Source organism: Lissotriton helveticus, chromosome 12 (genome assembly GCF_964261635.1).
Source record: "Lissotriton helveticus chromosome 12, aLisHel1.1, whole genome shotgun sequence".
Lineage (NCBI taxonomy): Eukaryota > Metazoa > Chordata > Amphibia > Caudata > Salamandridae > Lissotriton > Lissotriton helveticus.
The window spans coordinates 570,159,245-570,185,811 of NC_136073.1; the positions used below are offsets into that span (position 1 = coordinate 570,159,245).

The 26,567-nt window shown below is 47.4% G+C and overlaps 1 protein-coding gene across 1 annotated transcript in view; it reads right to left on the reverse strand.

Moving 5' to 3' along the window:
• The window catches only part of CCDC102A (coiled-coil domain containing 102A), a 148,126-nt gene that overhangs the window by 109,925 nt on the left and 11,634 nt on the right, over positions 1-26,567 (reverse strand). The window contains exon 2 of the mRNA XM_078671246.1: positions 5,713-5,930. Within this exon, the coding sequence (XP_078527372.1) occupies positions 5,713-5,930 (218 nt within the window). The remainder of the gene's footprint in view (positions 1-5,712; positions 5,931-26,567) is intronic.

The window sequence follows — 26,567 nt, forward strand, 5'->3', positions numbered from 1 at the left end:
GTATATAATCGGTGTGAAGATGATATCACGTCATGTGCAATATCACAGGTGTAGCAACTACAGCATATATCAGATAGATATTTGAGTCTTTGCCAAGATGGGGAGATTCGCCAACAGCGGTGTTGACTCTCACACATATAATGTACTAATGAGCGACTACTAATGGGTAGTTACAATACATATCGACATAGCACACTAGCGCGATGTGTTTTGAGTAGAAGTTGATTATTGGGATCAGGACAGTTCCTAGCCGGGCAGGATGATCGCATTCTCCTTGAGGTGGCGACAAACTCAGGCGAACCAGTATACAATGGTCTGAGGCTGTAGCCCATTAACAACAACAAAGGGTTTTTACCGTCCACCTTTCAAAGACAGGGGTTGACGGTATATTATAAGCTCTGATATGTATGCTGTTACCTCAGAGGCTGAATGAGTTATTATTATAATAACTGCTAGGGGGTCCATATTATTGGACATAACTGATGTTTTGAGATCAAGTGGGTTTGTGTCCTGACAATTTCAATAATTCTTTTTTTGTCCACCGATGCCCATTTCAGCTGGTAAGGCAGAACGATACTAATTGTTAGCGGACTTTGTCATCTCGTGAATAATTAGACACTCCGGGATCTCGCACACATGAGATCTGGTTAGTTGCCACTTATACCAAGTTTGTAGCGATCATGGTTCTAAGCTTCTCTGCAGGTATTCCCGAATAGGTATTCCATTGAAAAACTACAGGCCTCACGAAGGTGACGTCACTTTGTAGTTTAATCACGTGACGCCACGTACATCGAGCGCCGGGGTTTGAAAACGCAGACTCTCCGATGCCTCAGTACCTCCCAAGAACTCAGGTGAAGTCCGAGGGACCAACTGAGAGGTAGGTTGGACGGCACAACAAATGTTTGAGCTTGTTAGCGTTTACAGTTTTTGTGTTTAAATTAGAACGCTTACAGCGAGTGAATTAGAACGCACATAGAGCTTTTTTCTTAAATGGAGTATTGCTTGTCCGTTGAAGATACGTGGCAGCATGCACGCCTAATATTTAAGTTGCCACACCTTATGATTACAGTTTTGATTACATGGGGACGTGATGAGCTCATAGAATGAATAGTGTACACGATGGTGTCTGTAAGAGACACGCAATAGCGCATTTGCTTTTTGGGCATTTTGTTGCGCATTTAGTTTTGCACTTTTGGAATACAAACAGACCGGGAGCTCACAGAACGATTTGGGGGCACGGCAGAGCCTGTTAAAACTAGGCAGGCTTGCAAGGCACTGGTGTTCATTTACGATCAGGAAGCTGAATCAAGTTTGAATCGCCAATTAAGCAGGGTATTCTTTGCTCAGATGACTTGCATTTATTGTGTATAAGACCAGCGCATATTTGTCATGTTTTAGTGGCAAATAAATTGGGATGAAGACCCCGAGAGTATCATTGAATAGTGCACAAGGCATAAAATAACAGCATGTGCTTGTAGAATTGTGTCACTGAGGCCGGCTGGCCAGATAATTGATTTTTGGAGGCGTTGGTTCCAAGAGGAAAGATTGTTTTTAAGATGAGTTTTCCACTTAATGCACTGGGAATATGAGTGGAATTATCTTAGAAATTTGACTGGAGGTATCCCCCATTGAAGCAAATTGATTTTCTTACAGGGCGGGGTCTCAGAAACCTGAGTGGTTACCAGGTGAGGTGATGCCAATACCTCGCACAGGACAGGTGAGTGTATCTGTCCTAACATTAATCATTATGATTCAGTAATACAAAGTAAGAGATATGACATTGCAGGTTTTTTGTCTTTACAATTGTTTGTGTCACCATTCTTTACAGGAGTGAAGATCACCCTGCCTGCATGGAGGTATCAATTAGATAATTATATTTTGCACAATAATGTTTTTTCACTAATGCAGTAGCTTGATATAGATTGGGTCCTGAAGAAAGCCAGGGCAAAAGGCCCTTTTTGGCTGAAACTAGTCGACCAATTAGATCAGCGGCGTATTTGGTACAAGCCGCTCCTGCACTATTTTAATAGGTTTGGAAGTAATACCAGAATAAAAGTGTTTGTTTCTTCCATATCCTTTTTAAATTTTCACATCCATTGCACTGCACTGACACTTATCATAAACTGTCCCATCATAAGATCGTAGGTTCACATGGTCTATACTTTTTGACCAAGTTGGTTAATGGTTTCCAAGGCTTTCCTTTTCTGAGGAATTTTTAGTGACTAGCATGTCATCCGATCCACACACTCTCCCTCTTTGATTGAGAGGTGTTGTGGTAGGAAAGCAGGAGATCCAGATGATGACACTGGCCACGAAGGGCAGTTGATGGAAATCCTATAGTCACTTTCCTATATATTAGATTGTCCACACGAAAGAAAGTTTGATTGGTGTCATACGCTGTTTGTGGGCTATTGAATCAGTAGTTGTATCTCTTGTTTGTAGTTTTTGACCACCAGATTTTCGTTGTTTATGTATTTAAATATACTAAACAAGCTCCCAAAAATGAGGAGCACATTATTCCACAGCAGGTCCAATGTATGAGAGATAGATTGCGTTGTGTGCCACCTCCAAGACAGCAGGCACAGGGCAGTGCAGTGCAAACATGAGGCGCATATGAAATGAGCAATCCAGTGTCAGGCCCTTATGTGTATGGCAGCAACATGCTATTAGTCTGTGCCAACAGCAAGACACGAGTGACAGAATGTGCCATACCAGTTCCTCGAGAGCTGGTGATTACTGTGCTGACTCCATGCCAAGAGAGGCAACATCTTTTACAGAAGATCCGGTATTTAGGTAACAGCATGTGTCATGTATGTGAGGCAGTTTGTGCTCTGCCAGCAATGAGCAGGCCCCATGTATTAGAGGTGTGTGAGGGAAGCACCAGGGCTTGAAAGGCAGTGTGTACTATGCCAGCTCAAAGGCTTGCAGTGTTGTCCTCAAGCCATGGTGTGTGGCTTGTAATGCTAAGCCTTTCGATGATGACTGCCAGTGTGTCTGGTTCCAGCGCCAAGGCATGAGGAGGGCCAGTACAGTGGCAGCACTAAAAATAAGAGCAATGTCAGACTTGAGATCTGAAATGAACAAGGGATAATGTATGCCACGTCAACTAAAACTATGCGCTGCAATTTGAGCCATTTCAGTTCCAAATCAGGAAGAGAAAAGTGTGCCATGGCACTTAAAAACTACACGTATCATCAATTGGTGGAGGGAGAGAGAGTAGAGATCCTTTCAATCTCCTTTCAGTAATTATAGATCAATGTGGAAAGGATCACTGGTCCTGCATAACCAAGGTCTGCAGGTGGATCGGTAGGTGTCTCCCAAATAAAAGACCCTCATACAAGTGTTTTTTCAACGGCGTGTAGCGGTATATGATGTGTCCCCGCTTCTTGTAACACGTGTCCGTGCGTAACCCTTGGGTCAGTTTTTGTTTGCACCCTCCGCCAGGAGGTTGTACCATTGGTTAAAACAGTAGTGATGGTGAATAAGTGAAATAGTGCTATAAAGGTGTTCTAAAATACCCGGACAGCCAGAGGTTCAACTTTAATATTTCTGGATTCGGGTAGAAGGTTAAGGCGTGTCGCTATGGAATTATTTAGGAATTCTAGCGTACTAAACTTGTGAGGTTAAAAGTGGTCGACATGTTTCAGCCTTATATGCCTGTTGGTCAGTCGGCTTTCCTCAGGACCATAAAGTGATTAAGTGAAAAAAAGGGAAAGGTAAATTTGTAACCTGATTCGTTTTGTGGTAGTAGGTCACATTGTACCTCTACATTATGTAAGACTTGTCTCCTCGGGAACCATGGCAGTTAGGGGGAGGCTTCACTCTAGCCTTCAAACACCCATCTAGCAGCTTGTGCTGTCTCTGCCCTTGGTAACCCGGCGGGTTTTTCACTTAATCACTTTATGGTCCTGAGGAAAGCCGACTGACCAACAGCACTATTTCACTTATTCACCATCACTACTGTTTTAACCAATGGTACAACCTCCTGGCGGAGGGTGCAAACAAAAACTGACCCAAGGATTACGCACGGACACGTGTTACAAGAAGCGGGGACACATCATATACCGCTACACGCCGTTGAAAAAACACGTGTATGAGGGTCTTTTATTTGGGAGACACCTACCGATCCACCTGCAGACCTTGGTTATGCAGGACCAGTGATCCTTTCCACATTGATCTATAATTACTTAAAAACTACAACCCGAAGAGTGTATGACATCTCACATTTCCCTTCATTGCTACGCAACAAAGCGCATTAGGAAATGTAAGTCTACAGACAAGGAACTGCACCATAGGTCACTTACATACAGGCAGAGCGACTTTAAAGTAGGGGTGGGAGAAGAATTCCACTCCGCTGGTGGAGTTTGCAGAGTTTTACCCACTCAGTGTGAAGTCCTGAAAAACTCAGGGCAGTGATGCAGAGCAGAGTTTTTTCTCTTGAGCAGCTCGCCAAGATTAAGTTGGCGAGGGCTCGCGAGAAAATGTTGAGCGCTAGACCTCCTCCCATCGACAACTCTCAACGCTGGTGGTCGCGACAGAGAAATCTACCACTCACATTGAGGAAGCTGCTACTCGAGTAGAAGTCTGTTTGAGCTGCTGAAAGCAGCAGAGCCCTCTGGCAGAACGCATAGTGCCATTTGCGCTGCTTTTACAGCGCCAGACAAACTCCTTGCACTAAAAATCAGTGCAAGCACCATAACTTAGATTTCGCTGCTGGCGGAACTCTGCGGAGCACAGCAGAGTTTTTCTGCCACATCTCGGTGTTCCGCAGAGTAAAACTCCGCCCAGGCCTACCTTAAAAGTACAAAACGCAGAATAGGATCCATGGGAAGGGATGAGGACCAGATTGGTTCTAAGTGAAACCCTGCACGTTTTAACGATGCAATGGTTGTGCTCATCCCCACGGCCCCTGCACCAGTCCCGTGAACCTACCGAGATGCACTCACTCCCGCTCCTTCAGCAGTACTTTCTGAGACTCTTCCAACCGCAGATTCAAGGCAGTAACTTTAGTAGCATTCTCCTCTATGATTGCCAAATCCTCCCAAAAGAGACAGTTCCCGTCTTGGCGGCTGAAGGATGCGCGCATGCTCACCATGCTCCGCCGGTGGAGTTCGCAGAGTTTTTCCCACTCTGTGTGGAGTACTGAAAAACTCATTGAAGTGATGTGGAGCTGAGTTTTTTTCTCTTGAGTGGCACGCCAACATTCAGTTGGGGAATACTCGTGAGAAAAAATAGTGCACTAGACCTTCTCCCGACGACATTTCTCAACACTGGTGGTTATGGCAGGTCGCGACCGCTTCCATTGAGAAATCTAACCCTCGCTTTGAAGAAGCTGCCGCTCGAGTAGAATGTCTATTCAAGCTGCAGAAAGTAGCAGCACCCTCTGGCACGGCGAGTAGTGCTGTTCGCGCTGATTTTACAGCACGGGACAAACTCCCGGTGCTAAAAATCAGTGCAAGCAGCGAGACTTAACAGACTGTCACTGGCGGAAATCAACGGAGCGCAGCTGAGTTTTTATGGCAATTCATGGAGGTTCATGGAGTAAAACTCCGCCCAGGCCTACGTTAAAGTACAAAACGCAGCATAGGATCCATGGGAAGGGAAAAGAACCAGATCCAGTTCTCCAGTGGAACCCTGCAAGCTTTAACTGTGCACTGGTTGTGCTCGTCCCACTGCTCCTCCACCATCCTGTGACCAAACAGATATACTTACTCCCGCTCCTTCAGCAACACTTTCTGGGACTCGTCCAACCGCAGCTTCAGGGCGGTCACTTTGGTGGCATCCTCCTCTATGACTGCCAGATCCTCCCAGAGGAGACGGTTCCTGTCTTGGCGGCTGAAGGATGTACGCATGCTCATCATGCTCCTCTGGTCCCAACAGTCTGGAGACTCCTGCTTGCCCTTTAGTAAGGCCTCCATAAGCTCAATCTCCTAGGAAGGGAGAGGGAAGAAACATGTAAATATCAAACTTCCAGGCCACAGACAGGCAGTATAGAAAGCACAACGCAGAATTTAGGCTTGTAAGAATTGTGAATTATTTCGACTAATATATGCAAGGATCAGGATAATTACTAAGAACATAGAAAACGCAGAACAGATTGGAAAGCAGATTTCCATCCCCCTTTGCAATTTTCTCTTGGTAAACAAGGTGGCCATACTGGAGCAGAGGAGCTTGACGTGTCTGCAGCTAAATGTTGCAGCCATGATGTACTTGCTCATGTTCCTCCATGTCCCAATAGTTTGAAGTTGGATGTCACCGAGAATGGCAGCCGTACCTTTACTGTGCTCACTACTGCTGAACTGTACCATTAGCTTCATGTAAATCGGGGGGCCATTTTGGTATGGTGACAGTTCAATTCACTACAATAGGAAATGCTATATTTTTGTTAAAAAATATTGAGTCTTGTTTGTACTTCTCTCTTTCAACCACGAAGGAGATAACTAGATATTACCTTACCGTACAATATTAGTCTGGATGTATTTGAAACCTAAGCAGGGTAGTAGCTGCATAACTGAAAGGATGGTAACTATTTGAATGAATGAATGATGCGAATTTGTAGAGCGTAAAGCTACTCAGCAAGAGTATCCCAGTACCAATAGTCTCCAACTAACAAACCACATGAACACCCCTAACCAAGTTTTAAGAAGTTTCTTAAAGACAGCCAGGTCAGTAGTAGATCTGGAGTCGGTTCCAAGCGTGGGCTTCCAGGAGCCTGAAGAAACTTCCTCCCGAACGCGCTAGGTGTATTCGGGGGACGCAGGCCAGGCCCAAGGAGGATGACCTCAGAGTTCTGGCTTGCATGTACTGTCTAACTCTTTTCCTGAGATATCCAGCGCCCCTACCATGAAGAGCTTCGAAGAACAGTACCAAAGCCTTAAATTTGATCCTCTTTCTCATATTAAGCCAGTGTAATGCGTTCAGATGCGGCGACATAGGAGTCCTGGGCTTGAGCATAAGAACCAGTCTGGGAGCAGCATTTTAGACCACCTGCAAGTGCTGGAGGAGACATTCTGGGAGGCCTAGGTACAGGACATTGGCATAGTCCAGTCTAGAAGTAACCTGTGCCTGGACCACGGTTTTCCTGGTGTCCAGTGATAGTGGAGAAAATTTCCTCAACATACGTAGAAGGCCAAAGCAGGTGCCTACTACAGACTGGACTTGAGATCTCATCGAAAGAGTACTGTCAATATAGATGCCCAGATGTTTTACCATGGTTTGCGCTGAGAGGAGGAGGAGACATCTCCTCAGGCCACCAACGCCTCCACTCTTCTGCGGGCGGGATGCCAAAAAAGATGATTTCTGACTTCTCTGAATTACATTTGAATTGTATTCTCCTAAGCCAGTTAGACACTATAGTGAGGCAAGATCTGATCAAGGTAAAAATCAAGTATCCTCAGCATATGAAATTATTTTTGCCCCACAAGCTTCCGCAAGTGGTGCAAGGGACGACATATATAGATTGAAAAAAGTATGGCTCAATACAGATCCCTGTGGGACACCCACTTTCAAGCTAGGTATGGGGGATGCAAAAGGAGGAGTCCAAATTTGCGGACTTCTGTCCTCAAGAAAGGAAGCCAGACATTCTAACGCAGATGCACCTATTCCAAGGTCTCTCATCCTATCCAGGAGCCTGTCATACGGGACCCTGTCGAAGGCCCCTGACAGGTCCAATAGAATTAGAAAGGCTCTGCCTCCCTGATCAAGCTTCTCTTTGATATGTTCAGTCACCTCCAACAAAGCAGTTTCAGTGCTATTTTTAGCCCTCAAAACAGATTGACTAATTTGCAGAAGATTATTTTCTGCAGTCAGAAATTACTATATTCACATTTTTCTCCAACATCTTTGAGAAAGATGGTAAAAGAGATATGGGCCTGTAATTAGCTAGCACATTCAGGTCAGCAGACGGTTTCTTTAGAAGTGGAATAATTTTTGTGTGCTTCCAGATTGAAGGCATATGGCCCCGCTGAGAGAGAGGAATTCAGAACCTTGTTGGCCACTGGGTTTATGGCCGTGGCCACAGAGGCCAGCAATTTCGCTGGACATGGGTCTGCAGGAGAGCCAAACTTAAGACCCTTCAAAATATCCAGAGATACCTCAGGCTGCAGCAAAGGTATCTGTAATAGAGTGGGGGTTTCCCCAGTAGGTCACTCCCTAGCAGGAACTAGCAAGTGTGCTGGTTATCAGGAGGGCCCCTGAAAAAGAGTGCTGAATAGTCACAATCTTCTCATGGAAGAACGTGGCCAAATGGTTGGTCCAATCTGCAGAATGCGGGAGCTCCCTGATGACAGCCTTTGGAGTTGCGAAAGATTTCAGATATTAAAAATCTCCTTTCCCTTACTTTTGGAAGTCTCAATTTTATTTTCCAGATAGCTCTTCTGGATATCATTGACTTTATTATAGTAAGATTTCAATGCCGTCTTATACTCCAATCTATCCTCAAGATTATAGTTTTTGCGCCACTTTCTTTCTAAGCGTTTGCATATGCTTCTGCTAGTTCTCAGAAGATCATTGAACCAGGGGGCTGAGGGCCTGGCCGTTTTGGAAGTGTGTATTGTCAAAGGGGCGAATTCATGGGCATTCTGTCTTAGCCAGGATTCAAGTTGCAGCGCGTCCCCATCAGGGTTACCTGATAAAGGAGGGACAAAGGATTTAAGAGCACACTCCAGAGCGGACGATGAAATTCTGTGCGGGGTTCTATACTTATTTTCTACCCTACTCAGAAGAGCCTGGCCATCAGTCCAAGAGCTGGACACCCTAAAACGAATTAGGCAGTGGTCCGACCAGACCAAGGGTAGAGGCGGATCAACCTCCAGCTCAACATTTGAAAAAATCTGATCTAGGGTATGACCCAAGCTGTGAGTAGGAAGGGATACAAAGGGGACTAGATTGAGCGTTGCAAGAGTCTCTGTAAGGGAGAGGACATTGACTAAATAGGTTTATCCATATGTAGATTTAGGTCACCTAAAACAATAAAGTAGTTGTATCTGAGGGCCTGATGAGCAATAACCTCATTAAGTGATCTCAAAAATGTGCCCGCCGGTCCAGGAGGCCTGTAAATTAGGGCACCGGCAATGCAATGGAGAGACAATAAAGTGCAGTCGAAACCAAGACATTCTGCATCCTCTAAGTCTTCCAGGTTAATGGAAGTACAGTCAAATTCTTGTTAAAAAACTATCGCACCCCGCCCCCACTACGTGACGGTATTTCCTCAGCACCTTGTACCCGGGTGGAATAGCTGAGGCAATAGTGGGATTAGAAGATGTAGTCAGCCAGGTTTCAGTTAGAAACATGAGGTCGGGAGAGAGAGAGTCTTGTAGAAGGTCAAAGAGCCGAGTTTCATGTTTCTGAAGAAATCGTTTATTAGGCAAAAGAGACTTAAAAGTCCTACCATGCTTCTCTTTACCACGCTTTACCATTTCAAGTAAAGAAGGTTCTCATGCTTATTCTTTGCCGCCTTCAAATGGTCGCCAGACAACAATGATAATATTTCATGGTTTCCCCCTCATTTTCCATAATCACAAATGCTTTTGGTGTATTTTTTATTAACATTTTGTGGGGGGGTGAAACAAAAATGACAAACAATACAGACTTAGCATGACATTCATAAAGCATACATAGCAGTCTTGGACAACTCTATTCCGTGTAAGGCAGTCCCGCTATCCAATATCCACTGCCAACAGGGTCCTACCTTCTATGTATCCTTAGATTAAAGGTCATTGTTGAATCCAGTATCAATGAGAGTGGGGTTGTTTTAGAATGAATACTGGTTAGTTGAATGACATACCCAAGTTCTATAATGTTGTATTCTCTATATAATGTAGCTCTGTGAGAACTACGAACAGGTGTCTCTAGTAGAGAACAAGGACTCATTCTTCACATCCCTTTTTGGATGCGTGGAGGGTCTTTGGCTCTCTAGATTCATGCAATATACTATTGGCCATTATGCAACACAATCCTATTAACGTCTCACTGTACATGGGACCCACTATCTCATCTAGCGCTCACAATAGGTACATTCTCAATATATCAGGGCAACGGGATTACCCACCACATCGGACAGGATGTGTTGCATTGGTTTACAACATGGTTGGACTCTGGGACAACTTCATGTGAGGTGTATGAAGGTGCTGCTTTCATTGTCGCATGGTGTGCGGTCGAGGGGTACCCCGATCTTCGACAGTCTCATAAGGTATATGCAGGGTCATACAGGCCCATAGGGCAATCAGGCAGTGCCCCATGGGCTGGCCTGACAGATCAGTGTGTGGGCTGGGTTTTTAGCAGTTTGTGGGTTCATTTCATGCCAGGTGGGCTGCTTTTACTGTTGATATCCCTGATTTAACATAAGCATTGCTGGCAGCAAACACAAATGCTTGCCGTCTCCCAAACCATGCAAAATACCCATACAATATATCTTTAAAGGTTCAAATGTACCTGATTTTAAAATGTGGGCTACTTTTTTTTAGCTGCCTGGTTTGCTAATGGGGGCCACTTTTATTTTGTTTGCTGGTCCTGCTTCTTTGTCCCAGTCCAATCATGGGTATATGGTAGGTTTTATTAATATAACTGAACTTTATGAAACACAGATGTGCCGATAAGGCCGGGGTCCATTTATCAATATTGCCTTCCACACCGTCGCTATTGCCAGTGGTGCCCAGGTTCTCTTTTCACCTAGCCTTAAGCTCTATAGCTCTATGGTGAAATCAGAAGCCCTGATCATCAGGGAACTGTATAGCTGTGAAATGCCTCCCTTACCAAATGGTTCCAGCATTAATATGGTTACCAGGGAGTTAGACTCTGGCAGTTCATTCAGTTGTTTTTTGTGTGCTTTAAAGGCATGTCTCAATTGATGATGATGAAAAAATTGGAAGATATGTAATATGAATTTGGACTTGAGTTCCTTAGAGGATTTCATGTAACCACCCACCCACATTTCTCACCGTTTGGAGAGCCCTATACTGTCCCAATCTCCAAAGCATCGCAGTGTGAAGGCCTACCTAAGCCTATTGCCAAGCCATGAGTGAGTTTCCGGTGTGGCATGTAAGGTGCTTCAAGTCATTCTGCCACACTGTTACCATGACTTTAGTGATCACAGGGAGGGTATCTGCAGGATCGGAACATATAGGAAAACGTGAGCGCCTTTGTCGGGAAAAAGGTCGAGCTCAAGGCAATGTGCAGGGTCTTCCTGCTTGGGGAAGAGCCTATCATGTGTAAGAATCAGGGGGCTGCACAGTTATGCAGCTGTATGATGGCCGCTCCCAGTTACCCAACGTAGAATGCTTGAGTGCATTTTACAAAAGTAGTCCTGGGCTACTTACCCGCCCACAAGTATTTTGAAGATATAATCGCTGTTTACCAAAGAAACTTTTTGGAATGAGATGTGGGTGATTTTTGAGGGTTTGTGACATTCTAGGCAAACCGATCATTTTGTACAATGCCGACCTACCCATTATCGACTGGAGCAGTGCAGCCCGCCTACACAGCGCGTCACTCAGAGTGTTCAGTAAATGTGAGATGCTGAGGGTTGATATCTCCTGAGAGGATACTGAAAAATGGATACCTATACTGAATGGTTTATTCTGCAACTTTCAGGAAAAATCCTGGTTTCACAAATTATTTTTATGGATAATGTTACTATAATACAAAGAGAAGGCAGCGTCTACGTCCCAAGTGTTTTTCCAACTGACACAGAAAAGGATGAGAATGATTACTTTAATATTAGAATAATACACTGATTTATGTTAAAATGTTCCCTGGGGTGCTAGAGGACTAAAAAGCAGACAGATACTAAACTCCCAGGAAGGAGAGCCTCACAGATGAGGAAAAACAAGGTTTTTAAGTTTTTGAGAAAGAGCATATAGTTGTCCTCGAGGGAGCATGCAAGATCACGCCACAAAATGGCAGCTTGTGATTTGAAAGCATGCCACCCGCTTGAATCAGTCTGAAATGCCAAATCACAAGATGGCCGTCAGTAGTCAAACTCACAGTGTATCTGAACCTAGCACAGAAACTGACTGGAAAGAGAGAGATACCTAACTGTATGACTAGCGTTGTGTACTACAACAAGTAACAACATGACAACACAAACATGATGTTATACAACATCATTCAACCCAAATCTAACAAACTGATCCTTCACCAAGAAATGGGCGATTAACCTGAAACGTCAGCAAAGGGCTAATAACTGGGGGCATCTACTTGGAAGTACATTTTTGGAGTAATTACCTATTAATTCAAGGACTGTAATTAACCCGTTTACCGCTGCCGCGATTTTGCAGCAGTGCGGCACTTCCGCAAAACGGGCGGGCCGCGTTGGCCACTGGCCGACGGCAGCAGCACGGAAGGGGTTAAAAAAGGTGTGTGGTAATATAGTCAAGCTACAATACGAGTTAAATGGTTTAAAACAATAAGAAACCATTGTCTCTTACTCGTCTGGAACTTTGACTGGTCTCAACATATGATAAGGATATTGTTCACTCACGACTTATTTAACTATGTACTACATACTTATATGGTACATATTAATTTTCTGTACTTATTTACTTTGTATTATTGTATTTTTATGACTATTATTTTTATTATTATTATATGTTGTATTATATATTTTTTATTATTCTTTTTTGAAAATGAATAAAAACAATTAGAAATAAAAAAAACAATAAGAAACCAAATACTACTAAACGCTCAGCAATACTGAAACCTGTGACCCGCGGGTTACAAAGGCAGAACACTGAGCAGGTTCAATCACCAACTGACCCACCGCGACAGCTCAAGCAATGTTGTAAACCTGAATACGGAAACCAGGGAAGAGCTAATATGTGTTTTAATTCAGACCCCAATAATGCTAAATTCCTGTGATTATGCCTTAGTACAGACCCTTTTATTTCTTCTTGGGGAAAAAGGAAACCAGTCTCAGCTGTGTGGATTTAATCCAGGCAACCGCGTCATACCGACCGCAGAATTAGCTCCAACTATGAACTCCTGGCAAGATACTTTGTCTCAAATTCAGACACATTCCCTGCCTCTTCTTTGTGTCCTGGGCGTGTAGTTTAACCTATAATGGAAGCGGGAGGTTTTGATGGAAGTGGTAAGTCTGTCATGAGGATAGACGGAGTTGAAGGTCTTCTATCGCAGGCCACAGACACACAGGGTGTGCAGTTGTGAACCTCGCCAGCCTCTTTTGGAGCTGCAGGAGCAGGTTCCAAGGGATGGTATCTCTGGAATAGGAAGATTAGGTTCCCTAGCAAGAGAGGTGAACTAGAAGGTAATGAATGCAACATGTGCATGTGTATGTGTATGGGGCATGTGTCTTTAAATATACTCCTCCCCTTAGACCCTCCACCAACCTTTTATTACGATGAATATAATGCCTGCCTGAGGGAATGTGGGCAGGCGGAGGCTGGGAGCCAAAGGGCGCGTGCACCTCATCAGAGGTTCAGTCACCTCTGGGAATTTGCCGTGGGGTGGCCACCCCATGTGGGCTCTCATGCCTGGGATAGACGCACAGTTTAGCTTCTTCAGACCAAGACTCAAGAGACCCAACATGGATCCTTCCCAGACATGGAATCGGCAGACTAACTCGCCCCAGTGTTGCGATGTCCTTCACGCTACCCACCAGTCCAAGGCTGACCTCAAAGCCTCTAGTTTACAGTGGGGCTGATCCCCAATGGTTGTGGTCAGACGGCTACGTATTGAGGTGGTGGGAAATGTTCTGGGTTCAAGATAATTAGCTTTGGAGGAGGCAAAAGGGTAATTTTTGGCCTTCTGTGGGCACAGTTTAGTTTGAACTGAACAGTTCGGTTTTCTTTAGGACAAGGAAGTGCAGAAGGTTTGGCAGTACTCACATGGCGGGGGAGAATGTTCCCCAGCTTCTGGCCATATACCTTCTTTTGGCTCCGCCTTTTCACCACTTGATCATTGCGAGGCAGGTGGTCAGAGGGCTGGCTGAAAGACGAACCTGATTGGAATGCAATGCACAAACCACTTCTGCCTGTATCTAAAATTCTTGGTTGTGAACGCGTTCTGCATGATTGCACAGCACTTTCTCAATGTATTTCTAGAGATGAAGGTGGGTGTGATGCGGTCCTGTTTCTTCAAGTCGATTGCCAACCTTACAGCGTGACCTTGAACATGCTGTAACTTCTTAATGAGTTTCTTCTGCAGGCCTGTGTGGACCACACTGCATGAATTTAACCAGCATGACTGGTGACCTGGACAGCCGCAGAATTCTGTTTGAAGTAGTTGCTGGACCGTGAGTAGCAATGACAGTAGGAAGATGGTTATTGGGATCTATTATGCTGGTGTTTGAAAGGACTCTTGATTGGCGTGCCCAAGTGAACCATGCTGGCAGAGTGACTGTGCAGTGTGGTCATGGGCATGGTGCACATCTTGGTCGGTGGTGGGTTGGTGTCCTAAGGCACAGGAGCAGTGGGAGTGGAGATTGTGGATTTTGACAGGGAAGGTGGATCCAGAGTCTCAAACTACAGAACTGGTTTGGGGTGGTTCTCTTTCAACTGTCCTCCACAGGCTGCTCTCCAGACTGAGCCTTTGAGTAAAGTGATGCTTTTAACAGCAGGTAGCACTGGGGCTGTCTCTAAGCAGGAACACCCACTACATGGGCAATTGAAGTGTGAGATAGCTGCATCAGGTTCTTAGCTTTTCTAAAGCAATAATCAGGGACAGACAAATGGGGAGGCCTGTCCTAGACACTTCCTCGCCTTGAACCACAGAAACAGCAGTTACACTCTTCACTTCTGCCACCTATCCAATGGCAGTATTCAGGAGGAACTAATCAGCAAACCCTTTCTAAAAAAGTCTCTACATCCTCCTCACTTCCGGGTCTGGATCTTCACCCTCCATCCACAGGAACCCAGACAATACTTTTCCAGTACCACAGGAAACTCTATTCTTACTCAATTGTGTTTGGTTCCGAGGTACAACAACAGAACTTTACACAAGAGGCGTCAGTAGGCCACCCTCCCACTGACACAGATTAACAGGCCCGGTCACACTATCAATCCAAAGCAGGGTAGGCTGCCACCACAGTTTTGTGTATTACGCCCCGGACAGAGACAGTAATCCCCTGCCCACTTTGAAGGCACGCCTGGTGTGACCCTCAATGTCACAGGTCTTGGACATCACATTGTCAGAGACAGGCTTAGCCGCACACATGAGATGAACGTGAAGACAGGACCAAAATAAAAGTCACAATACCAGGGTCAAATGCAGTCGGTTCTTCAGTACCGGGTAAACTCTTGTTTTCCATGCAAAGGACATTCCCACCCCAAGAGGTGGGAACTACAAGCGCATGGACCAGGTCACATTTTAGGAAGTTAGGAAATAATCAGAGTGTGTTCGGCCAATGATTGCCTAGTTCTATCATACGTGTAAAAATTAACTATAAAGCTTGCCTCCGATTGTGGCCTTTAAGTAGTAGACTGAAGCCCAATGCTTCCATGCTCCATTTCAAATCTGCTTCTCATTTATTTTCAGGCATGTTTACCTGTAGCTTGAGTCAGTAATGTTTTCATGCCTGTGGGTAACAGATTTCCTTGAGGAGCTGGTCCAGAATGGGCTTGTCATAGTGCTACAACATAAATCGTATGTGTGTCGACTATGAATCCAAATGATGTATGTATTCAAATGATTTGTAGGAGGTCATCTGGATCTCTGTGCACTGCAGCTCCTTGGTGAATAATACCGCACGTGTCCTCCTCCATACAGAAAAGCTGGGTTTCACCAGAAATGTAGCAATTGACTGTCATGCTTGAGTCACACAAAAGTCTGTTTACTAAACCACTCTTATTCTACAAGGACACAGAGGCAGAGCGTTTGCTGGTTCACAAAATAATGTTCTTGTTTATCTATAAAAAAAATAAAGTAGAAATACTGGATTGTCAGGGGAATGATGACTAGATTTGCTTGTTAGAGGCAATAATGAAGAGACACCCCTCTCAACTCCTTTAAAAGAGGGAGAGATGTAAATGCAGTCTCTTAACCACAGTGCAAGAACGAGATGACAGAGAGGTCACATAAGTGCCTACAATGAACAATGTGTGTGCCTGATACAGGACAGACCACAGCACTGATTCAGTCGGACAAGCAATGATGTGCATGTACTCTCAAGAGTCCAGCAGTAAGACTTTAGGCCTTCGCATGTTCATTGAATGAACTACAAGATAGCACGGGCAGTCTGCTGTCGAAGCTTTGATGACTGTCATAAACACTTTGATGTTTTGGGTGGGACATTGCCCCATATCCCAATCATTGCTCTTTGGGGGAAGACTCTTTGGTTTCAGAAATCAGCAAATGAGGTGCTCAAATTTCTCTCATTTTTTGTGATGCATTGATGAGGTCTTGGTGAAGGCCCAGAATCGAGTCTTTAGAAAGGGATAGGTGGGCTGACTCTCAGGTTTGGAATACTCAGTCAATGATGTCGGAGGAGGGGCAAGAGATTTACAGCGGGACAACCTCCAGGTCTGATGGCTCAGCGAGCTAAAGCATCCACTACAGGGATCTGTGTTTGTTCGCATGGTCACCAGTTCACATCCTGGCACGTCCACCTTCAGCCTTCTGAGATCCAGAAATTAGCACCACTGGGTTGGGTAACAATAAATATCTTATTTAGCTCAGATATACCAGTCTGGGTGAATGTGTGCTTTACAAACGCATGTATGTTACATTGTGCATACATTACTGTGCAGGTTAGCAGGGGGATAATAAACGTAAAACTGGAACCTTTGTTGTTTAATCATTAATGAAATACATGATTACTTGTATTTTTGTGGTGCTTGTTGCAGCATATGTTTCCAATTGGTAGCACTCCAAATGACAAGTGTTTGGATTGGTCTACCAAGCATACCCATTTTATTAACTTCACAAGGATGAAGGCCAGGGCAGGGATGCTCTGACTGCGATGGAGGCCAGAGTCCTCAGTGTTACAAACATCCTTCTGAAGAAAGATTGTAATCTGTTTTGTTATTATGGGTGTGTTCAGGACACCCTTTCTGTTCATTTTTGCATAACAGCAGCTTCAATCCCTGCTGACGTCACATGTTCCCGGAACTTAATGTAGCTCAAGTTATAAGAGTTAATGATGAAAGTTAAATGACCAGGCAGAGAGAGCTAGGTTGCAGGCTCAGAAGGCAATAAGAACATGTAATGGCAAAGCCAATAGGCCTGACCTGGCTGCCAGCCTTTGGACCATGTTTACGCTTGTTTTTTTGCCATGGGGCAAAGCTCTATGTCACAGTAACTAGAATATCATCTAAGGACTGAATCGCTGTAGCATCAGGATGCCTTGAGCAAAACACATGGCGGGGCCCAGCAAGTAGATATTCTCCAGTCACTGGACCCTTAACCTAATAAGCATTAGCAAAGCTAATGGGTATTTCCTTGGCAAGCTGGTATGATGGTAAAATAGAAATAAAAACGTTTTCTTGTTGGCATATGCCGCATAATAAAAGCATAGAAAATAAAAAAGAAATGTTGCCACCTAAGAGTGCTGGGCCCATTGCATACTATATAATTTTAGAATTAAACAACATGAACATTGAAAGTAATGGGGTCGTGGTTTGGGCGCCGATGGTGGAGGCGGCGTGAGCGGCTAGCTCCGTCCCTGACCCCGCAAATAATCCTGAAAACTGCCTGGGCTACCTCTGTAGTGACAGCAACGAGCGTCGGAACGACTAAGGACGCTCTTCTGCTCATCGGTGCGGAATCCGGTGGCTCCGGGGTGCCCCCGACTCGAAGTTTGTTATCAGGGGAGCTAACGAAGGAGCAGCAAAATGGCGGCGGCGCTCAGCTGGGGAGACTGAGCTGGACCGGCCCGCACGCCCTGCGGTAATACTAGCGCCTGGAACGGTAGCGCAGGGGAGTCGCAGGGCGCAGCCCACTATTCCGCTTACCTCAGTGAAGCTCTGGCTGAAGGCGGCGGCTGGCGGACCGGCGTGGGTAATGAGCTGGCGCGGTGGGCAGCACCCCTAAAATGGCGCCCGGACAAAGTGCTGAATAGGTCGCATGGCAGTTACAGTGGCGCTAGATGACGGCGGCCGTGGCGGGCTGGAAATGAGGCGACACCCGTGGTGTTGACGGTGGCCCTTGCACGCAAAGGCGTGGATGGTGGTTCACCAGTTGTGGAGGAGCTGAGACACCGGAGAGATTGAGGCGGACGGTGCTCGCCCATTGAGGAGCGGGCTGTGGGGCTCTGCGATCCGGCGAGCGTGGTATAGCGGAGGGAGTGCTGCGAAGCCGGCGGGACGGACGGAGGGCTCTTCCTGGGGCCTCTGGTGAGTGGGGCGGTGCGGGCCTGATCTCGCTGCTGCGGAGGTGGGGGCGGGGGCAGGCTTGTGGCGCTGCGCGACCGGGGGTCGTGAGTGCTCGACCGATGGCATTGAATGCGGAGAGCGACCGCGGCACAGCCTGGTAGTGGGACGCTGTGCACTGGGAAACCCGGCCTAATAGGCTTTGATTGCTGGTACGGAGGATGTGCAGGGAGCAAACACCGGCCCACCGGGACATGCCCTACTATTATCTTGGGGGCGGCACTAGGAGTTAGGGCATATGAGAGTTGCTGAGTGCTTGCCTGGAGGCTTGGAGGCATTACGGAAGATGGTGTGAGACTGAGCCAGGAGAGGAGCAGCAGCTGGAGGAGAGCAGGCTTGCGAGTGGTGAGCTGGGGCCTTTCACTGATGCCAAGGGAGGGGATTCTGCACCGGCGGGCCTTGGGACACCCTACCAGTAGATGAGGATCGCGACGAGGAGACAGACGGTGTCCATTGCTGTGAGTGCGCTCTATGCAGTACTGAGGACATTTGGTGAGACACGCTGTGCGGTCTGTGGGCCCACTTGGTGGCACAAGAATTTAACGGTCACTTGAGCGGACATTGGTGGTGGTGTTGTTGCACGGGACAGGGTAGATCTGGAGGCGGTGGCCCTCCCATTCCCCTACGATGAAACCCAAAAGTAAGAATGCTGAAGCAGTGGAGCATGGAGACGCCCGTGCGGAGGGGGATGATGCCGAGGGCACGCTCTCGGAGCAGAGGCTGAATAAACAACTAGATCAAATCCTGGACGCCATAGAGGCGACGAAGGACTCCCTTCATCAGGACATAACACAAGTAGCGACAGGGCTGGGGCTCCTGAGGGCGGACCACTCAAAGTTGGCTGACAGGGTTAAAGAAACGGAATTGGTCATTCAAGACTTGAAACCAGCGGTGGTGACAGTAGAACGCAAGCTGGAGGATGCGCTGAGGCGTCTAGGGACGCTGGAGAAAAAGGCTGAGGATGCTGAAAGTCGCAATCGACGCAACAACGTGCGGGTGGTAGGTTTGCCGGAAAATGTAGAGGGAAAGGACATGATAGCCTATCTGGAACTGGTTCCGGACTCAGGTCGCCCCGGAGGGTCTCTCCTCCTTCTTCATGCTCGAGAGGGCACATAGGGTCCCAGCAAGCCGCCTTCGCCGGGCCGCCCTCCCCGACCTGTAGTGGCCAAAGTCCTTCATTACAAGGATAGGGATCTACTGATTCAGAATGCACGCTCAACGGGGCCTTTCAAGGTGGAGAACGGCACCGTCACGATTTTCCCGGACTATACCCAGGAGATATAAAGGCGTAGGGCCACGTTCCTAACTGTTAACAAGCATTGGAAATGCAATAGGTCTCGCAGCATTAGAGTTAGTGCTTTTAGAATTGTTTATGGTTTTTTTTTTTAAATCTTTAGCATTTTTGTTTCCTGTAGGCAATGCTAAAGAATTACAAAGAAAAAAAGCCATAAACAAATCTAAAAGCTCTAACTCAAACGCAGGAACATTAACTAATTCTCCCACAGTCACAGTATACAGAAAGCCTGTGCGGTTTCCTTTTAGTATAATGACTCCACCTTCTGAGTTGTTTTCTGTGAGTAATGTTGAGAGGTCCCCTCTGAGGTCGTTACGGATAATAACGGCAGCTTTCGGCCCTGCGTGTTGCCTTCCCTGGACACTTAAGTAGCTGGCTATGAGATTGTTGGTAACCGAGCAAATGAAAGGCGTTTGTGCACAGCCCTGGGAGTTGTCACAAACACACCTCTCCTCCCCCCAGCCTACCTCTCCCGACACCACACCCCCTCACACCACCGTGTTGATATGCAGGTAGAGGAGAGAAGCACTGAAGTGAAGCTTTCCAAACTGGGCAAACTGGTTTTGACGGTCCCGGGACAGTGTCAGAGTGGGTAAAAGAGGAACAAGATGTGGCGTGGTGCAACCTTGCTTCTGCAAGATTAAAAGAAGTCGCACAGGCAATGACTCGTAACGTTTTTGTCACGAAATGAACTAAACAAAATAGAAAATACATCTCAGTCGCTAGATTTAAAACACGGACTTCATGCAAGTATTTATTTATTTGATCGTTTTTTATAGCGCAAACTTGACGGGTATCAGAGCGCTTTATAAATTTGCAGAGAGCAGCACAGTGATAGAAACAAAGTCATATATGAAGAAGAAAAATACAGGATATAGCACTTAGCACCCATAGAAGAGAGGGTGCGATTTACAATGTTCAAGAGCAGAGGGGATAACTCAATAAAAGCCAAAAAACGTGTGTCTGGTCACAGAAAGCAAGCTAGACGCAGCTGGGACATCGGACTGCCGAAAGGCTTATTTTTTGTTGGGACTGTAGCTCCAGCAAGAGACTTACAATGACAGTCAAATGGTCGGGTTAGGCCCCTAATAAAGTGCCGTGGCCAGGGGAGGGGTTGAAGCAGCGCGAGGGGGCAGGGATGCGAGGAGGAAGTCCTGGGAGGGGGGAGCCCGGGCGGGGCCGCATCTCTACCAAGTTAGCCGAGGGGACTGGTGGGGGTGGAGAAGGGGGTTGCTGAGGCCAGAGTACGGAGAGCGATGCGGGGGTGATAGTTTGTTTGTTGGTTTTGGTAGCGCGGACTTTGCAGTGGGTTGGCGGGGCGCGTCTCGATGGGAGCATTAAGGATGCGTGAGGAGAAAATTATAGGTGAAGGAAGGCAACGTTGAGTTGCGTGAATGAATAGTGACAATGGTGAGCAGCAAAAATACATGAAGTAGCAATCGGTACATTATAGGAGGAAAAGTGATATGTGTGCAGGTTTCAGAAGCGTACAAAGTGCAGGTAGAGGTACAATACTGCAATAAATGGCAGACACTTCAGAACAAAAATAGTGTAAATGAAATGGGCACCGCAATAAATTAAAACTAGTCAGTCACAACACGGGTAAAGTGTGGGCTGTAGTATTTCGCAACAGATTCGGGGAATGGAATTCACGGAACGTGTCACACAAAGATGCGCGATTATAGTAGGCTGGGTTGTGACTCGTACGAGTGGTATTGTACAGGGTCTGCGTTCACTCGAACAGAAAGAACGCTGCGGTCTTAAAGGTCTGATGCCTCGTGGTAGAGGAACAGTGGGGTCTCCTCTCACTTAGTGAGGTCTTGAATGTGTTTTAAAGTGGGCGGCAGAGCTCTTTAAGACTACCAATTTTCGCAGAAATCTTGCAATCTCATAGTCCTGTTTCACCCGTTTCAGACGTCGAGAGTGTGAACATGTTTAGAAATAAGCCTCCGCGCTGAAAGTAGAAACAAGGTCACAGCAAGATTAAGGGATTTGTCCAAAATCACGGGATGTTCAGCCAACGCTAGGACTCAGCTAGCGGCAGGCAGGCAGGGGAGGAGGGGGGAGGAGAGTAGGGGAGGCACGGCCTAGCGGCCGTGCAATCAAGTAGTGAGGGGGCGGAGCTGGGGGAGGCTGTGGAAGAGAGTAGGCAAGGCGACACGGCGGGAGGGGGCGGAGCGGGTAAACAAAGACGGACATGCACGCGCCCGTGACTTTTAAGGTCAATGCGCATGCGCATAAGCTTAATGCGCATGCGCATTGACCTTAAAAGTCACGGGCACTGCAAGGAATCGCCACGATTCCTTGCAGTGTGGATAAAGAGTGGATAACTCGCAATACTCTCGCCTTGCTCGATGCGCATGCGCATCGACAGGCGAGACCTAAAAAGGAGCTGAGGGATGAGGGGATCCAATTTTCACTGCTGTTTCCAGCCAAACTGAGAGTTATCCTCGATGGCTCGACACAATTTTTCCTGACCCCCGAGGAAGCCTGGTCCTGGCTCGAATTGTACAGGGAAGGCACAGATCGTAGGGGCAGGGGAGACAGCGGACAACCTAAACCGCCGAGGATGCGCCAGTCACAGCATCTCCGCAAGAAAAACAGGCTACGGCAGGCCTCACAGCTCACACAGTTGGCGGCTGACAAACAGGGGGCTCTGGCGGCAACTGCGGCGATAACAGGGTCGCAGAGAGAGGACTCCACTAGGGGGACGGATTCCGAGGAGGGCAGAAAAGATTCAGGCACAGAACTTTCGGACGACGACAGCACCAAGGGCCCGGAGGTGACGCCCAGAACAGCCGATGATTTGTAGATTGCTTCAGGCTTCAGGGGGGGGCATTGCTGGAGAACTACAAGTGGCGATGCTGGAGTACCTGGTGACATTTGTGAATATTATAGATGTGCCTTATTATTGCAGGGGGTTGAGGGACTGAGGGCTGGAGCAGGGGCTGCCACCTGTCGGGGCTGGACCACCTTCCCATTGCCCTTAAGGCGGCCTGTAGTGACTACTGCAGGGTAATATTGTGTGACTTGTTGGGGTAGTTTGGATGGGGACTGATAATGTGTTATTGGGTCCTGTTCTGGGGGGGAGGGTTTTGAGTGTTTTCCAGGGACTTGGGAGTTTGGGGTTCAGTGGTTTTGGTGTGGGCTGCGAAGTTTGGAGGAGGAGAGACTGAGGGACTATTGTAATGGGGACATTACCTGAATTGAAATGTATTACATGGAACGTACGTGGATTACATACTATGTCAAGGCACCACAAGGTACATGCATATTTGGTTCGACGTGGAATCCAGATAGCGTTGCTTCAGGAGACCCATCTTAAACAGGAGGGTGCGGCGTTGCAGAAGAGATGGCGGAGCCAAGTGTTTGGCACTGCCTATTCTGCGTTTGCCAGGGGAGTCTTGGTGTGGGTGAGGGTGGGGATTTCGTTCCAAGCCACAAACAGTGTGATTGACCCGGAAGGCAGATATGTGGCGGTTGAGGGGAGATTGTAGAAGGGATGTGGTGCTATGCAGTATCTACGCGCCGAACACGGATCAGCCCCGCTTTTTAGACACAATCTCGGGGACTTTAGCGCATTTTTTGGCGGGTCAGGTGATACTGGGGGGAGATTTTAATTTGATCACTGATGTATCATTGGACATGTCGCACCCACCATTGGCTGATTCCCAGGTATGCAGGATAGCGAAGAAGCGGGCGGATTGGCAAGTGAGGTGGGGGTTGACTGACATATGGAGGGGGCACCACCCTGAGGATAGGGATTATTCTTTCTTTTCTGCACTCCATGAACTACATGTTAGAATCGACACTGTCTTATGTAGCCACTCAATAGCATCTCTGGCAACACACTGAGTATTTGGCTAGGACCATCTCCGATCATAATCCTCAGCTGGTGTCCTTTCGATGGCAGCGGGTGAGGGCTGCAGTCCCAACTTGGCGATTGCGTCCAGATACCCAGGAAGATCAGGTCTTTAGCTCCGAAATCCGTGATGGCATTGACCGCTATTTCACTGTAAACAGAGAATCGGCGTCCACTAGAGGCATAGAATAGGATGCTTTTAAGGTAGTGGTGAGAGGGTTGTGCATTAGTAAACACTCAGGTGAAAGGACAGTGGTACTAGCTGATGTTAAAAAGGCTGAGGAGGCACTGCGGGAGATCGAGCAGCAGAGGCCAGAGCAAAGGGAACTACAGGAGCGGCTCTTAGCAGCTAAAGAACTAGTGGCGGCAGAGACAGAGAGATTGCGAAGCTACGATTATAGACGATATCTGGTGAAGGTTCATGCTGAGGGGGACAAGGTGGGCACGCTTTTAGCGAGGCTGGCGAACCCTGTTTCAGGGGGGTGCCGGGTTTTGAGTATACAGACAGAGACAGGAGAAATGGTATATTCCCAGACCGCGATCCACACGCGCTTCCGGAATTACTACACGACACTCTATCAGAGTCACCTGGAGTCGGAGTCGCTAGACATAGAGGGCTACCTGGCGGGGATTCAGCTACCACAGTTAGATGAGGAGGATGCTGAGACTTTGGGACAGGCCATAACTTTAGCGGAGATCAGGGGAGCGATAAAGCAGATGGCCCGGAACAAGACTCCAGGGGTCGATGGGCTCCCCATAGAATTTTATGGCAAATACATTGACATTCTGGCGCCCCACTTGCTGGAGGTTTATAACGAGGCACTGGAGCGGGGCCACCTGCCAGCGTCCATGAGAGAGGCGCTGGTCGTCCCCTTATTGAAACCTGGGAGGGAGGGTAGTGATGTAACCTCTTATAGGCCGCTGTCTATGTTGACGGTGGACTATAAAATATTGAGCCGCATACTGGCCACGAGATTGCTGCCTCACATGACTACTTTAGTCCACGAAGATCAGGCAGGGTTTATCCCAACTAGAAATACCTCGATCAATATCCGCCGCCTCATACGAGTACTGGGGAGTGGTCTGGATATGGATATGATGCCTGCAGTGTTGTCCGTCAATATAGAAAAAGCGTTTAACAGCCTGGAATGGGAGTATTTAGATAGGGTGCTGGAGAAATTCGGCTTAGGCGTGCAATTTAGACGTTGGACGAGGGTCTTATACTCCTTAGCAACCGCCAGGGTGCGGTTGGGTTCAGTGATCTCCTCAGAGTATCCTGTGCAGAGAGGAACGAGGCAGGGGTGTTCACTTTCACCCCTGCTGTTCGCGCTGGCGATTGAGCCATTGGCGACCCAAGCTAGGACAGGAATAGCGTATAGAGGCCTGGTGTGTGGGGGTATTCCGCACTACATTTCATTGTATGCAGATGATCTGCTGTTGTTCCTGGAGGACGCGACAGTAGCACTACGAGGGGCGGTGGGTATGCTCTCAGAATTGGGGACGCTGTCAGGCCTACGAGTTAATTGGAATAAAACATGCATCTTCCCTCTGAGGGCGGATATGCCCCAGCCACAACTGGCTGCTGGTCTGATTTGGGAACGATCGTGTTTCACCTACCTGGGAGTTAGGATCTATCATGGGGCTGATGACATGCTGGAGGGGAACATAGGACGCTGTATAAGAGCCCTAAGAGGCTGTATGGCGTTTTGGGCAACTCTTCCCCTTTCGGTGATGGGGAGAGTGGCGCTGCTTAAAATGGTGGCGTTACCTCGCTTGCTTTACTATTTCCGTACGCTGCCAATTTGGGTACCTCCAAGGTTCTTTCAAGAGTTGCGGACGCTCACCATTGACTTTTTATGGGGACACGGGAGGCGACGTGTGGCGCTGGATACGTTGTTGAGACCGAAACCGGAAGGGGGACTGGCAGTTCCTAACTTCGAACTTTATTATCTAGCGGCGCAGCTGCAGATTCTTACACAGAATGTCGCACAGGAGTTTAGGGGCCCAGACCGGACTCGTGGGATGGGTATACAGAGGCATGTCATCTCGTATATCATCATGCAGCAACAGCTTGTGGTACGGGACCTAACACTAGAGGAGAGGACCCTGAGGCTGTGCTGGAATAAAAGCCAGAAGAAGGCAGGAGTAGCGCACCCGTATGCGCCTGAAATCCCTCTGGGCATGTTAACAGCATTGCCACATGGAGGGGACTGGTCCCCACTCATGGAGTGGGAAAAGCTGGGACTTCATGTGGTAGGCGACCTCTACGATGATGGTGAGTTGCTACCATTTTGGGCGGTGCAGGATCGATTTGGCCTCCCTGACGTGAGTTTTCTCTTACACATGGCGGTAACTACGGCGATGCGGAAGCACTGGAAGGCTGGGCAGTCAGAACCGAGAACCACGATGGCTTGCCAATATGTGGTAATGGCGGCGGGTACTTTTAAAGCGGTCACCTGCCTACATTCTCGAATGCTAAATGAAGGGTTGGAGCCTCTGACAGTTCTCAAGCAAAAAGGGGAGATTAGTGTGGGTAAGCCCATTCCGGACACAACGTGGGGGCACATACTGCGGAGAACTTGGAAGGGGTGTAGAAATGCTCGATTTCAGCAGGTGCACTTTTTTTATAGTACACAGAGCTTACCTTACACCGGGGAAGATTCGGAAACATTTTCAGGTACAGGACGCGGAGTGCCCTCGATGTTGGAGTCCTGCTGTGGAACTAGAACATATGCTGTGGGACTGTCCGAAACTAGGGCTCTATTGGTCTGAAGTGGGTGCGCTCCTTAACAAAGTTACTGATAGGCAGGTGGAATTTGACATGGCGACTTGTTGTTGCTCTGGTTTCCTCACACGAAAAAAACTAAAATCACTAGTAAATTCATTGATCTAGGTCTCATCTTAGCCCAAAGGGAGATAACCTGGCATTGGAAATCGAAGGAGGGTCCCTCCAGTAGTAGATGGGCGAACGAACTCTGTAAATGGGCCCGTAGTGAAGGTACTGTTAGACTTAGACAGGCAGTCCGTACAGCTAATGAGAGGAGCCTGGAGATGGCACGTGCATGGGAAGAAGTAGTGCGCACACTGAGCA